This window comes from Lagenorhynchus albirostris, chromosome 15 (assembly GCF_949774975.1).
Source record: "Lagenorhynchus albirostris chromosome 15, mLagAlb1.1, whole genome shotgun sequence".
Lineage (NCBI taxonomy): Eukaryota > Metazoa > Chordata > Mammalia > Artiodactyla > Delphinidae > Lagenorhynchus > Lagenorhynchus albirostris.
The window spans coordinates 16,157,903-16,172,094 of record NC_083109.1 but is presented as its reverse complement, the minus strand read 5'-3'; the positions used below and the strand labels follow the sequence as shown (position 1 = coordinate 16,172,094).

Sequence of the window (14,192 nt, the reverse complement as noted above, 5' to 3'; positions counted from 1 at the left end):
AAAAAAAAAAGAGTGAGTCAAGGGGGAAAAAGTAGACTCCTAGGTCTGAAAGGTACCTGGGGGCCAGATCACGTAGGACCTTTAGACCATTAGAAGGGCTTCAGCTTTGACTACGACAGGGGGTCACTAAAGGGCTTTGATCAGAGAGAATGACATGACCTGACTTAAGATTTAACAGGATTCCTCTCTCTGCTGTGCTGAGAATAGACTCTAGGGAGTCAAAGGCAAACGATAATGGTCGTTAGGACCAGGATGGTCACATCGGAGGTAACATCTAACTTCGGATGTATTTTGAAAATAAAGCTGATGGGAACTGCTGACAAAGTGTATGTGGGGTGTGAAAGAAAGAGAAGAAAGAATTCAACATGGCCTGCGTGGCTTTTGGCCTGAGTGGCTGGAAGGATGGAGGTGCTGTTACTGACATGGGGATGAATGTGGTGGGTTTGGGGGTGACGATCAGTTTTGGACATGTCGCGTTTAAGATGCACAGTGGACTCGCAAGGAGAGCTGGAAAATGGGCAGTGGGATATATGAGTCCGGAGTTTAAATACATATATTTGCATTTAATAAGTCAGTTGATTTAAAGAAAACAAATAATAGAGGTAGTATATGCATCTGGCAAAAATCATGAAAGAAGTGCAGGAGTGGGTGACCTTGGGGGAACACTACGGCAGGCAGACAGAAGCCAGAGGCGTCACTGAGAGAGGAGGGCGTGTATGGCGGAAGAAGAGCTGACCCTCCCCTCCCCCATCTCCTGTCACTTCCATTCTAGGGCAGAAATGTGAGCTGTGGCTCTGCGGCTGTGCTTTCACCCTTGCTGATGTCCTCCTGGGAGCCACCCTGCACCGCCTCAAATTCCTGGGACTGTCCAAGAAATACTGGGAAGATGGCAGCCGGCCCAACCTGCAGTCCTTCTTTGAGAGGGTCCAGAAACGCTTTGCCTTCCGGAAAGTTCTGGGCGACATCCACACCACTCTGCTGTCAGCAGTCATCCCCAACGCGTTCCGGCTGGTCAAGCGGAAACCCCCATCTTTCTTTGGGGCATCCTTCCTCATGGGCTCCCTGGGTGGGATGGGCTACTTTGCCTACTGGTACCTCAAGAAAAAATACATCTAAAGCCAGGCCCCGGGCTTGGTGTCTGACTGTTGGTGTCTCTGTCCTGTGTGATTCCCAGTGAGCTCTCAGTAACGCACCGTCTCATGCACACTTGGACAGCCCCTCCCACCCCTTGTTTGGAGCAATTCTATCGTCAGTCTGAAAACATAGTTTAGGAGTAGATGTTGCCACTGCCGTAAGTTGAGGCCACGGTTCTACTGAAGGAGAGAAAGAGTGAGTGGGAGAGAGAGAGAAAGAGAGAGAAACAAACAAAAACAAGAATGCCTTTTTTTTTTCGATTCAAGGTCTCAAGATGGAACTGTGGGGACTGGTTAGGATCCAAGGTGAGTCCCAGGTCATTTCATTCACCAGGGCCCAGATTCTGGGAGGTGCTGGGGGCTCGGAGGGCCTGACCCCCACCTCCCCTTCCCTCTTGCCCAGGGAACTCTTCCACAGGACAAAGCCAACATCAAGACTTGACTCTTCTAAGCGCTACCTCCAGGTGGGGCTGGAGACCTGGAGACCCCACAGGAGGCCCCTGAAGACTGGAAGGGGCTTCATTCTCCTCCTGGAAGTGAACTGAGACAGCACTGGCCGGGCCAAGGCAGTGACTTCCAGCCACAGGCCATGTCTGGGGCCGACGCCATGAGCACACCCTCCCATCCCCCTCTTGATTTGGCCAGTGTGCTCGGTCGGGCACTTTACTGGAAGTCCCTGAAGGCAGTGTCCATCCTCCTCTTCCCACCCGGAGCTGAGTTTTCCCACCATGTGAGGTGGACTTTCAGGAAAAGGCACATTGATCTTCTCTCGGAAGTTCAGCCCTGGCCGGAGCGCAGGGGTGGGTCTGGAGGTGGATGTCCCTCCTCCAGCCTCTGCCAAAGCCATCTCTGTTAACGTCTGCCTTCCCCTTCACTCTCGGGGCTCCCCCCACGCCCTACCATGCCATGCAGGGGGGTTTCTGCGTCCACGCTGCCCGTCCTTGCGGCGTCTCACTTCCCTGTGCCTTTTGCATGTTGGGAGAGGGTCTGGGTGTCACTGCTGCTCATGCTTAGAAAACACTGAAAGCCCCCAATAAAAAGCATCAAGGAGGAGCAGCTGCTTTTCATTTCTAAACCTGTGCTGTCCATCTAGTTCTCGTTTCCAGAGTTTGGGGCCAGAGGGGTGGAGGTACGACGTTGAGACTCAGTGAGTCTGACTCTCGTGACTCTCACCAATGTTTTGACCATTTCACTTCTGGTGAGAAGGAAGAGATGACTGATGGCTGCTTGGGGGGCCCAAGGCTGGATCTGGGGAGGCCAGGTCTTTTGTTTGTTTTTTGGCTGCACCGCATGGCTTGAGGAATCTTAGTTCTCCAACCAGGGATCAAACCCAGGCCCAAGGCAATGAAGCTCTGAGTCCTAACCACTGGACTGCCAGGGAATTCCCATGGCCAGGTTTTATCCAATAGGAAAGGATAGACAGGATGTTAGAGCACACGTCCAGTACTTTAAGGCCCAGCTGTTGAAGAGGGTCATGCGACTTCCACACACGGTCCATGGGTGAGAATTTAATTACCAGGCTTCACCCAGCTGCAAAGGAGGCTGGGAAATGTAGTCTGTGATTGGGCAGCCTATTGCTAAGGAAGGAGAGAACAGATCCTGGTGGACAGCCAGCAGCCTCTGACATAAGGAAGCACTGAATGGGAAGAGGCCCAGGCAGACTGCTGGAGAGAACCATAGACTCAAAGACTCCACAGGCCCCACCTGCCAGTTCCACACGTGCAGAAACTGAGGCCTGGGATGGGCATGTGTCTGGTTTGGTCAGGATCGCACAACAAGTGAGCTAGAGCTAAGTGTCCTTTCCCTGGTCCCTTTCTGTCTCGGAATGTCATGGAGAGCAGCTCGGGTGTGGAAAAGAGTCAACATGCGTACGTTTACTCAGAATCCATCAGCTGCTGAGCCTTCTACCAGGTGCCATGGAGGGTTGCAGAGATGGACAGGGTGTGGGGCTGAGTTCAGTCTAGTTGGGAAGATAGACACCACCACCGCCAGGACTGCGGTAATGGGCGCCCCCAGTGTTTACAATGCTGAGAAGGTCTATCCAACATTCACAGAAGGATGCCTGTTGGGGAGGACGGTAAGGGCTGCTGAAGGTCATATCTCCTTCAGCTCATTGGCTGCTCACTGCCAAAGTCACAGAATCATCTGCCCGGGCCATTCCAACGTTATCTCCAAAGACCTGTTTGGTCCTTTCCTAGCAACCCGGGCCCACATTGCCTAAAACCCTTAGTTTTCTCATCTCTAAATGGAGCTAATAATAATAATAGCTGCCATCCTTTGAGTACTAACCAGGTACTAGGAAATTCACATAAATTATGTCTAAGTCTGCAAAGCATAGCTTTTTATGTCTCACTGATGAGGAAACAGAGGCTCAGAGAGTGAGCACCCAAGGTACAAGTGGTAGATTGGATTTTTGGATTCCCTAATAGGGTTATACATCCACAACCCTTGCCATGTGACTTTGCAGCACCTCCCACCGTGGGTGGAGTTTATTCCCTGCTCCATCAGGGTACTGTCCATGTGACCATCTTGGGCCAGTGGACTGTTAGTGGAAGGATGTGATGGGAGTAGAGGCTTTAAACGTACCATGTGGGTGCCTCAGTGTTCATCACGAGAAGAGCAGGCCCCAGGTAGTTGCTGCCCTTTTCATCTGGACCTTAGACTGAAAGCAGAACAGACTTGAGCCCAGCTTGTGGCCTCGAACCAAGGCCAGCTGGTCCACTGCCTGAAGCAGAGCTCACCAGCTGAGGCCAGCCCATATCTGCAGAGCTGCAGCCCTTAGCCTACCTGCAAGTGGACAGCACCTCAAACACCTACTTTACCTTGGCACAAAGGACCCCACAGGTACACGGATGTCCTTTCCCCTCAGCTCTCCTGGAAAACACTTCTCTCACTCTCCCCCACCTCCTAGTTAGCCCTGAAACCAGACTATAGTCTCGGAGACTCCATTCATTCTAGAGGTCCTGGGACATGGCCTTCCACATTCGACTGTATGTTTTAACTATCTCTGAGTCAATCAAAATTAAAACACTGACACGTATGGGGTTTCTTTTTCCTGAATTTTTTTTTTTTTTTTTTTGCCACACCATGTGGCACGCGGGATCTTAGTTCCCCAACCAGGGATTGAACCCGTGCCCCCTGCAGTGGAAGCGCGGAGTCTTAACCACTGGACCACCAGGGAAGTCCCTCTTTTTCCTGCTTTTAAAGTAGTTATAGTATTGATGGCAGATTAGGGGCTTATTGTGCACTTGAAAGACTTTTATATAGTGCCTCCCATAGACTAGGTCCTGTCCTAGTAAAGTAAGCCCTTTACAAGTATCAATTCATTTAATCCTCACAACAACTCTACAAGGTAGGTACTTCTATTATCCCCATTTTACAGATGAAGAAACTGAGGGACTTGTCCAAGGTCACACAGCCAGTGTGTATGGCAGAGGCAGAATAATCTCCTCCGTCCTTTGCTTTTCTGAGTGTATTATGTAAATCATCTCTGCCTGAGCTGGGACAATGTTGGGGTAGCGTAGGGGAACACTCTGCTTTTGACGCTTAGCACCCTGTGTGGATGTGCTCATTTCATTGCCTGTGCCTGGCTAAACTGAGGGCAGAACCGTGTCTCTGAATTAACACCGTGTCCAGCATAGTGCCCCTCACCTAGCGGGGCAATGGATGTTGAGTGAGGTGAGGCATTATCCCCACCTTACCCTTCACAAAGAGGCTCAGAGATTCTGACCTGACCGAGGGCACACAGCTGTAAGTTCTAATCAGCACGAACGCAGAGTCTTTTTGCCACCAGATTCCGTGCTAAATATAACACCATTTATTCTTTGTAGTGACTGCATTATATTCCTGATATGGTTACCATAATTTATTTAACCAATTGGCAACAGTTAGATAAATCTTGACAACTTTGCACTATCACAAATAGCTGCAATGAAATCTTTGTGTTTATCTTTGCCCACCTCTATGAACATTCCCATAGCCTAAGTCCCTAGACTGAGATTGTTAGGTCTGCACATTTTTTTGGTTTGTTTTTGTTTTTGGCTGGGCCACACGGCTTGTGGGATCTCAGTTCCCTGACCAGGGACTAAACCCGGGCCAGGGAAGTGAAAGCCTGTAATCCTAACCACAGGCCACCAGGGAGCTCCCGGGTCTGCACATTTTAAGTCTGGATACGACAAGGTTACCATCTAATCACGTGGGCCCAATTTACCATCTCCCCTCTCCCTAAGGTATGGGAGGACCTGTTTTCTACGCTGTGTGTGTTCAATTTTAAAACACCCCAGAGGCTGTATTAGGGATTTCTGGGACAATTTCTGAAGGTGACTATACTGCACGGAGTTTCCCTTAACAGAATCTACCCTCTCCTTGATATCGAAATTGGAGACCTTTTTAAAAAGACTTCTGCGGTTCATCCCTCTGGGAGCTAGGTCCAGCTCCCCATGTCCAGGAAGTCCCTAGGAAGCCAAGCAATCAGGTCTACACTGCATTAGGCTGTCGATGCAGAGAAAAGCAGGGGTATGATAAAGTGCGCCCAGAGATCAGCTCCCCGGTCACTCACCGGGAAGCCAGCTGCCACCTCAGCTGAGTGCGAGCTTCTTTTCACGTTGTTTCCTTAAATAAAAGTCATAACCAGCTTGGGAAGAACTTTTCATCAAGCGGAGCAAAGAAATAGAATAGAGCAGAAGAGTTGATGAGGTTAACCAGTCTGTGCCCGTCATTTATCAGATAAGGAAGTTGAGACCCAGAGATGTTGAATGACTCGGCCAAGGTCACACAGAAGAGCAGAAAAAGCAGTGGTGGAAGCCAGCTCAAAGCCGGGCGTTCACACTTCTAGCTGAGTGCTCCTTATAACATAGCAGGGCGCATCCAGGACCTCCACTGACAGTCCTTTCAGTCTGCCTTTCTTCAATCTCTGTTGCTCTTGAACATGAGGGGAAAGTTAGGTTTCTTGAGAAGGGATCTCTGGATGAAAATCATGGCAGCTCATCTCCATGCCTTTGTGCATGCTGTTCTCGCGTCCTTGGAGTCTGTTCTCTGCCTAACTGCTTGAACTCCTTCTCATCCTTCAAGACCCAAAAGAACTACGTGCTGTGAAAATATCCCGTGATTCCCCAGGGCACCTGGTTGTCCCCTGCTCTGTGTTCCCAGGCCCTGACCTTGGCCAGCACTCGGAACACTCTATGGTGGTTGTTGACTCCTTATGCATCTTCTCCAGGAGTGAAAATTCCTCAAACACACAGAGGTGGGCTTCCCTGGTGGCGCAGTGGTTGAGAGTCTGCCTGCCAATGCAGGGTACATGGGTTCGTGCCCTGGTCCGGGAAGATTCCACATGCCGCGGAGCGGCTGGGCCCATGAGCCATGGCCACTGGGCCTGCGTGTCCGGAGCCTGTGCTCCGCAACGGGAGAGGCCACAACAGTGAGAGGCCCACGTACCGCAAAAAAAAAAAAAAAAAAAAAAAAAAAAAAACGCACAGAGGTAGCAAAATCAAACTTTGCAACCCCACTCACACCTTAAGCTCTGAAGGGATAGATTTTGGACCACAAGCTCCAGGAGGGAGGGAGTTCATTATCCTGTCCTAGCTCCTGGCTCACAGGATAAACTCAAGAAGGGTTTGGTGCTGCCAACGGAATCTGAACAGGGAAGTTCTGCCAAAGGAGGAGCTTCAAATCCTGGAGCCATTGGGCTTTTGACAGATACTACGTGGAGGGGCCAAGCAGGTCAGGCTGACCTGACGGGAGAGGGCGCTAAAAGGTACGAAAAGTCCTCACACGCGTATAGGCCTCCAGGGCGTTTTCACAGATGACCTCATTTGAGTGAACTTTGTAACTGCTCTTGTGTCACCTTCCTCTTACTGCCAAGAAAACTGCTCCCAAATCCGGCTGATCCAGGCCTCAGGACTCTGAGACACAGATGTGGCACAAAGGGAAGGAGTAAATCAGGCTGAGAAATACATGACAACATATCCTTAGGTCACAGGATTGAGGAGAAAGAAAATAAGAGTGACTACAGCCTTGAAATTCCCCTATACACAACGAGTAGCTCCAGTAAGAATTACTCTCCTTTCATAAAATGGGCTGAGCTGTCCTGGTTCTGGAATTGAGGGTTTTGGAAAAGAACACACGAAATGCAGGAATGTGGGATTTCATTATCTCTAGTTTAATTTGCCTGTTTACACACACGATCTGTATGTGTACATAACAGTGGTGAGAGCCATTCTCTAAATACAATCTGGTACTCAGACGACGACAGATGCACGTGGAAAATGAGGCGCCGGTGAACGAACCTCAACACGGAGAGACAACCAAGCACGGTGGTATTCTGCGATCACAGATGCCCTCAAAACCCTCCTGTTCAGCACCTGGGGAACAGACGCTTTTCAAAAGACAATACAAGGCTACTTCAACAGGACACCCAGACCCCAAATGGCACTCCAAAGAACATATTAGTTTCCCTGCCTTCTCCAGAGGAGCCATAAAGTTCTAAAGGCTTAATCAAGAAAGAGGAGGCAGGGGGGTTATCACCTGCTATGCACGTGTGCTGGGCATTTCACATACATATTCCCTTCATCCTGACAGTACCACCTCCATTTTACAGATGGGGAAATTGAGGCTTGACCAGGGTCAGACACGATTTGGACCCACACCTCACATTTGCCTAAACTTTCAGCCTTGCCACGCTGTGTCACGCAGGGATTGAGAGCATGTTCCCTAGAGGCAGGCAAAGGTGCTAAGACTGAACAGGAAGTGGCAGAAGACTCCTCGATATACAAGATTCGGTAATGGACGCTTTCCGCAGAGTCAGAGTAAGGCTGAACCTGAGTCAGACCTGCAGGAGAGAAACGTCTGGACATTTAAGTGAGACAAGTGAACTTCTGGCGTCACCTTGTGCCTGTTGCCTTTTGGTGCTGAACGTGAAACGTAGGAGAGATGTCAATCCCTTCAGCAAGCCCCTGCCACCTACCCCGGCCCCACTTCCACCACCCCCGTTTTCAGATGTAAGCTCCAGGGGGCAAAACAATTCTCCCGGGGCCCATCATAGCTTGCCAACGCTCCCAAAGCACCACGGTGACACCTTCGAAATCTCACTGTCAGGTGTTTCTGCCACCTTTGGGTACAATGTATCACACCCCACATTTTGATCGATACAGGTTAACCTGTGGCCAGATGAGATACGAACTACATATTTTAAGTACATATTTATACGCAATACATTTTACACTGAAGATTTTCCAGACCTCAGACTCCTACCAACCTAAGCTTGAGTTAAGCCAGGCGAGTGCAGTGCTTATCAGTTAATGCTATTACCAGGCTTGACTGGGGCGGGAGGGGCGTCAAAGAAGCTTCCAGGATGATTATCCAAAACGCAAGGCGCTTGGTTCGAAAGGCTTAAGAGACACCCTGAGAGAGGGAAGGGGTATCTCATCACAGAGCGGTAACTGTGCCTTGGTGGGGCAGAAGGGACAGGGCATCTCACCACTCCCAGCACTCCCAAGGTGAGGGCCACACAAGGACAAGGCTGGAAATTGAGAAGTGCTGCCAAGGGGAAATAAAAGGTTGAGTTCAAGGGCAGATGGACAGGCCCGTTTGGTCTGGTTTGGGTGGTGGTCCAAGTAAGAGGAGGGTGGGCCAAAGTCAAGCCGCCATTTATCAGGGACATTTTTGCAGACAGGTTGGCTTCTTGCCATCAGAAGCAAGGGAAGATATTTTCGTCCACTTCTGACTTAGCATAACCTTGTCCAAAAGGGTAAAAGTGCCTTGGGCCACAGCGATGAACACAAGGCTTATTACCACACAACTCTGAAGCACCACTCAGTCTACACCACTGACAGGTGGTCAGGGGAGGTTCAGTGCCAATATGCATTTTGCAAAATTACCCTGACTCAGCTTAAAATTCAACAGGTTATGAAAACGTCTGCTCTCCAGTTTTATTCTTAACAGAGAAAAGAGTCCCGTGTGCTTGAATTCAATACCGTAGGCCAAGAGTGTTCTAAAAAACCCTCAAAGCAATCTACACATGTGCCAAAGTGCAGAGTCGTGAGTCATTTTCTGGAGTTCTGTCAACAAAGAACAAACGCCATGATTGTTATCAAAAACTATAAAGCATTCACTCACAATGGGGGGGGGGAAGTAACCTTATTGCTCCGAAAACCAATATATAATAGACAACATGGACAGAAAAGTATCAATGTTCGTTACCTAAAAATCATCCAATACTCTGTCGCAGAGGCACTCCAGTTTAACTGTTTTGGTAGCTAATCACGAGCCACTTGCAATATTTGACATTCCGCGGACGAAATAATACTACAACCAGAATGTGTCTTTCAGGCAGTTGGTTGTTTCATAAAGAACCCTGCTGGAAATAAATGCTTCTGCAAAACTGACCAGAGGGAGCTACTGTTAAATAACAGCAATAGCTACTGACACAGAAGACAAGGAAGAATCAGGGAGCACCTGATGGCAGCAGAAGAGAGTCCTGAGGCCCCGGCCCCACTTCAGCCACACAACAGAGGCTTTCCCGATCCCGCCCTCTCGCTGAGCCAGAGCTTGGCCCTCTTCGGCCAAAAGGGATGTTCCAGATTAAGGTCAAGTCTTGCCAGGAACGCAAAGTGCCTGATTGGGAGTGGCGGTGCTTGTGACACAGGGCGATGCCACCAGGGACAGTCTGGGGCCTGACCTTGCTCGCCCCCCAGACTCCACCCCACCCCCACCCCACACACTGCCTGGTAAGCTTCCTCCAGGAAGCGGGATCAACAATTTAGTCGATAACTAAGAAAGATAAGTGGAAAATCTATTAGCCACTGTCCTGCTGTCAGCCCTTTTGCTTCTCTTTTATTTCTTGTAACCGTCTTGCTTCAGATTCAAACTAGAGCTCTGGGGAGGAAGTCCTGGAGAGAAGGATTTCAGATACCAACACCCGTACGTCCCGTACCAGCCCAGCAGACCGAACAGGGTGCCAAACACTTTCTGGGACAAGTTGTGAAAGTAAACGGCCGTGCACAGAAACATCCACACCCAGATGAAGGTCAGGAGGCCCAGGGCGACCCCCAGGGTGGTGATGGCCGCGTGAAGCCAGTGGCTTCGGTCCGTCCTCAGCTCGTGCAGCACAGCCATCTCCTCCACAATCATAAGGACACAGAAGGTGAGCAGGAAGGAGTGGCCTGAGATGTCAAAGCCATGCCAAAAGCCTCCTTCCCCGTGGCACTGCTGCTTACTCTGGTGCTCCTTTCTCACCCCCTCCAGGGCTGGCGACTGGTAGCAGCTGCCTGTGTAGTGCTCAATGTTGGCGAAGACGGCTGTGCCCACGTACCAGATGGCCGTGCCCACAAGCAGTGTGCTCAGCCGCCGCAGGACCAGGCCGGCCTTGCCCATCAGGTGGTAGTTGGTGAGGGTGATGAAAGGCAGGAGGAGACAGAAGGTCCAGGCCCAGGCCATTTTGACAAAATACCTGGCAGAGGAAGAAAGTGGAAGTGAAGACGGGGACATGGCGGAGGGGGAACAATGTCATCACTCAGGACCCTGGACTCTCGAGGGAGGGAAAAAGGAGAAATAGGTGATAAAAGCTATAGACCACAACTTCACTCACTAAGTACTTTAAGTGTATTAACTATTGAATCCTTACACAACTCTATGAGGTAGGTACTGCTATCATCCCTATTTTACAGAGAAGAAAACAGAGGCACAGAGAAGCATCGTGCCCAAAGCAGAGGTCATCAGTGGTGGAGCCGGGATTTAAACCCAGGTTCTGTGATCTTAAGCACTACGCTATTTGCTGAGGAAAGTAATTACAGAGCTTTCACATACATCCACTTTCCCATAGAATACTGTTACCTCGGGGGGAAGGTGTCACTAGCCCCATATTATAGGTAAAGAATAGTTCAGTAACTTGCCAGGATCACACTCACATGACCAGCAAGCCCAGGTTAAACCAAGGTTTGGCCAGCCCCAAAGCCCCGGCTTTTTCTACACCAAGGCTTTTTCCTACATGGTAGAAATGATCAGACAGAGCATGACTTCACGCTAGAAGACCCAGGTTCAAATCCTGACTCCGACTTATTACCACACCTCCAGGCCTCCGTTTCCTCAACTGTTAAATAGAACTGAGGGGACCCAACGACTTTTAAATCCAGAGCCAATGATTCACTAGTTCCCTTTCAATAATTAACTAGCATAGAGGTGTGGAGCAAAACACCAGAATCCACGGCAACTCGCAAAAGACAGGGACTTGTCTGCCAGGCTCTTAGGCTCCCAGCTCACCCAGGCCAGATCAAGCAGCAGCTGTCTTGTCTGCCTCCCCTGCCCTCATCAAAGGTGGCTGAGCTGGGGACCAGGTGCGGTAAACACATATGCAAGAGGCTTGGGGCCATGACCACTCTCATAACCTATTCTCAGCCCAGCCTCCATGGGTGGGTGAGGAAGGAAGGTGCACAAAGGACAGAAGGACTCTTCCTGGGTTCCAAAGGTTCTTCAGACACTACCCAAGGGCCTGTCGCTAAAATCTTCCCTGGGACTGATATGCAAGGATCTGGCCACAGCCAAGACCTGTCAGGTATTTGATGAAACTGCTGGAGAGAGAAACCAGGGTTTTAAGTAGATAACCAAAGTTGGACTGACTTTTGGGAGATGCTGCAGACACTGCACCTCCCAAGGAGAGTCGAAGCTCACGTCAGGGGAGGAGTTTTATCTTTCAGAGTTTCCCTTTACTATTGCAACGGTGTTTGCGTCGATAAACTTAAAATCCAAGAGATTTAAAAAAAAAAAAAAAAGGAGGGGGTGGGTGGACTTAAGGAGAAGTCTCAAAGGGCCCGGCTGGGATGGTGTTCCTAGGCCACTGCCATGAACTTTGAGTGACTGAGAAAATCCAAGCAGATCTAGGGGTAAGGTCACGGACTGGAGGGTTCCACTCCGGGGCGACTGTCTTGGAACGGGGGTTGGCATGGGCTAGGACAGGCTCTCAAAGGTGGGGGGCGGGGGGTGCTGGCGAAAGAAGGCAGGTCTGCTTGCCCCACCCAGGTGTGATGGGATTCTGTCACCAGCTGGGGGGTATCAGATTTAGGGCGGAGGCGCAGGCAGGAGGGAGGTGGCATCTCCCCCAGGGCAGGGGCCAACTCCTAACCCCCAAAAGGGAGGCAGGGGGAGCAGCGACACAGGCCGGTTCACCCCCCTTCCCACCCCCCACCCCTACACACACACACAGACACACACACCACCCTGCCCAGTCAAGCTCAAACTGTCTGGTTTGGGTGTGCAAACGCGACTTGCTAGTGACACTAGCTATTCCGGGGTCCCTCCATCGCGACACGCGTGCAGACGCTGCTATCACGAAGGGGAGAAGGACCTCCCCTTCCAATGACTCGTCCATCAGGGCAGCTAACCCCCGGCTCTCTGGGCAAGGCGACAGCTACGGCAGGGACAGGAGAGGACCCGGGGCGCACTCACACGTTGAAGACGTTGCGCTTGTTGCTGAGATAGCTCTCGGGCAGAGGGGAAAGCTCCTTGAGGAGGGAGCCCGCCAGCATGGAGGCCACCAGGGCCCAGGGCAGGTAGCGCCGTACGGCCGCCCGCACCAGCGTCCCCCTGAGGGCCCACGCGCAGCGCTCCAGGTGCTCCATGCCCGACCTGCCGGCCTCCGTCAGCCTCCCCGTGCCCTCTCGGCCACCGTCTGGCCCTTCGTCTTGGCCGGCGCCACCGCCTCCCTTTGAGCGCACGCGCGCCGCTCGCAAGCCCCGCCCCCGAGGAGCGTGAGCGCTCCGGAGCCCGCGCGCTCCCCCTCCTGGCCACCTGCGGCCCCTGCAGCGCTCCTGTTTCCAAAATCCTCGCTTGCCTCCTTGCCTTCTCGAAATCCCGCCGCCAGGGTAACATGCTCCCGGTAAGGAAAGGCACACATCCTCTGTGCCTTGCTCTGATCGGAGGAAAAAGCGCTTGTGGAAATATTTGCTGGAGGTGGGGAAGAATAAACGTAGAGTTGTAGGAATTGAAGCAGTGGTCCCAGCATCATTTAGTCTCTCTTGGAGATGCTTCCTCCATCTGAGCCTTAGTTTTCTCATCTGTAACATGGGGAGCCAAGAGGTGATCAACTTTCCCAAGTTAGTTTATGAACTCGAGGTTCATTATGGTGGTCCAGACATACGGACATGAGAAAATAAATGCATAAAATAACCATTAGATTTACATTTTAAATTATTAACTTTATTTTCACTTTTAAAACAACTGTGATTGGTATTGAGAGAAAATGCTGGACGCTGGGGGTTAACGGCCATCAGAAGAGGGCGTTGATGACTCAGTCACTCGTTTATCACAGAGTTAAACCCACTCATCCCCTGTCATGGCTGGGTGTCTAATTGTTTCCCAACCTTGCGGCATTTCTTTGCCACTGTATTAGTTTCCTAGTGCTGCCATAACAAATTACCACAACTATGTTGGCTTAAACGAACAGAAATTTATTCTCTGACAGTTCTGGAGGCCAGAGTCTGAAATGAAGCTGCTGACAGGATTGGTTCCTTCTGGAGGCTCTGAGGGAGGACCCTTTCCGTAGCTCTCTCCTAGCTTCTGTGACTGCTGGCAGTCTTGGCATTCCTTGGCTTGTGGCTGCATCGCTCCAATCTTTGCCTCCGTCTTCACGTGGGCTTCTCCCTTCTGTGTCTCTGTGTGTCCTCTCTCCTTCTGTCCCTTATAAGGACACTAGTTATTGGATTAGGGTCCACTCTAAATCCAGGATAATCTCATCTTGAGATCCTTAATTATATGTGCAACGACCCTATTTCCAAATAAGGTCACATTCCTAAGTACCAGGGATCAAGACTTTGACATATCTTTTTTTTTGGGGGGGGTGTCACCATTCAACACATTACGTCCACCTTAACTGTTTTTGCTATGTCCGTATACCACCAATACTATTATTTGCTTAACATTTTTCTTTAAACAATACACATTTAAAACTGAAATACTTATTCAATAGCCTCCCAAGCAGAAATATCCATGGAATAATAGATTCTGTGTGCCAGTTATGTTTTTTCTATTACAAAAAAAACATTTCTATTGAAATATGCATCATCTCTAGCT

General features: G+C 50.4%; 2 protein-coding genes across 8 annotated transcripts in view; one reads left to right on the top strand and one right to left on the bottom strand.

The window, feature by feature from the left end:
• Positions 1-2,186, top strand: part of GDAP1L1 (ganglioside induced differentiation associated protein 1 like 1) — a 31,143-nt gene extending 28,957 nt beyond the window's left edge. For 5 of the 6 annotated variants that reach the window (XM_060125267.1, XM_060125266.1, XM_060125265.1 and 2 more), the window contains 2 exons: positions 773-1,439; positions 1,537-2,186. In XM_060125267.1, coding sequence (XP_059981250.1) covers positions 773-1,116 — 344 coding nt within the window. In that variant the 3' untranslated portion in view covers positions 1,117-1,439; positions 1,537-2,186. The remainder of the gene's footprint in view (positions 1-772; positions 1,440-1,536) is intronic. The other variant, XM_060125269.1, reaches the window with a different exon arrangement.
• A 5,083-nt stretch (positions 2,187-7,269) lies between these two features.
• Positions 7,270-12,788, bottom strand: FITM2 (fat storage inducing transmembrane protein 2). Of its 2 annotated transcripts, XR_009535394.1 has the most exons (3): positions 12,570-12,788; positions 9,330-10,578; positions 7,270-9,187 (listed from the first exon to the last, which is right to left on the bottom strand). XR_009535394.1 is itself a non-coding variant. In XM_060123459.1 (2 exons), the coding sequence occupies exons 1-2, from the start codon at positions 12,740-12,742 to the stop codon at positions 9,963-9,965; spliced, it is 789 nt and encodes a 262-aa protein (XP_059979442.1). In that variant the 5' UTR covers positions 12,743-12,788; the 3' UTR covers positions 7,270-9,962. The 2 variants fall into 2 exon arrangements, 1 of the variants encoding a protein (XP_059979442.1); XM_060123459.1 differs by having other exon boundaries at positions 7,270-10,578.
• Between the last annotated feature and the right edge of the window lie 1,404 nt (positions 12,789-14,192).

Excerpts from the sequence above, each read along its gene's own strand:
- FITM2 (XM_060123459.1), bottom strand. The coding sequence starts at position 12,742 with ATGGAGCACCTGGAGCGCTGCGCGTGGGCCCTCAGGGGGACGCTGGTG. Across the intron at positions 10,579-12,569 it reads AAGCGCAACGTCTTCAACGT|GTATTTTGTCAAAATGGCCT; the intron begins GTGAGTGCGCCC and ends TTCCTCTGCCAG.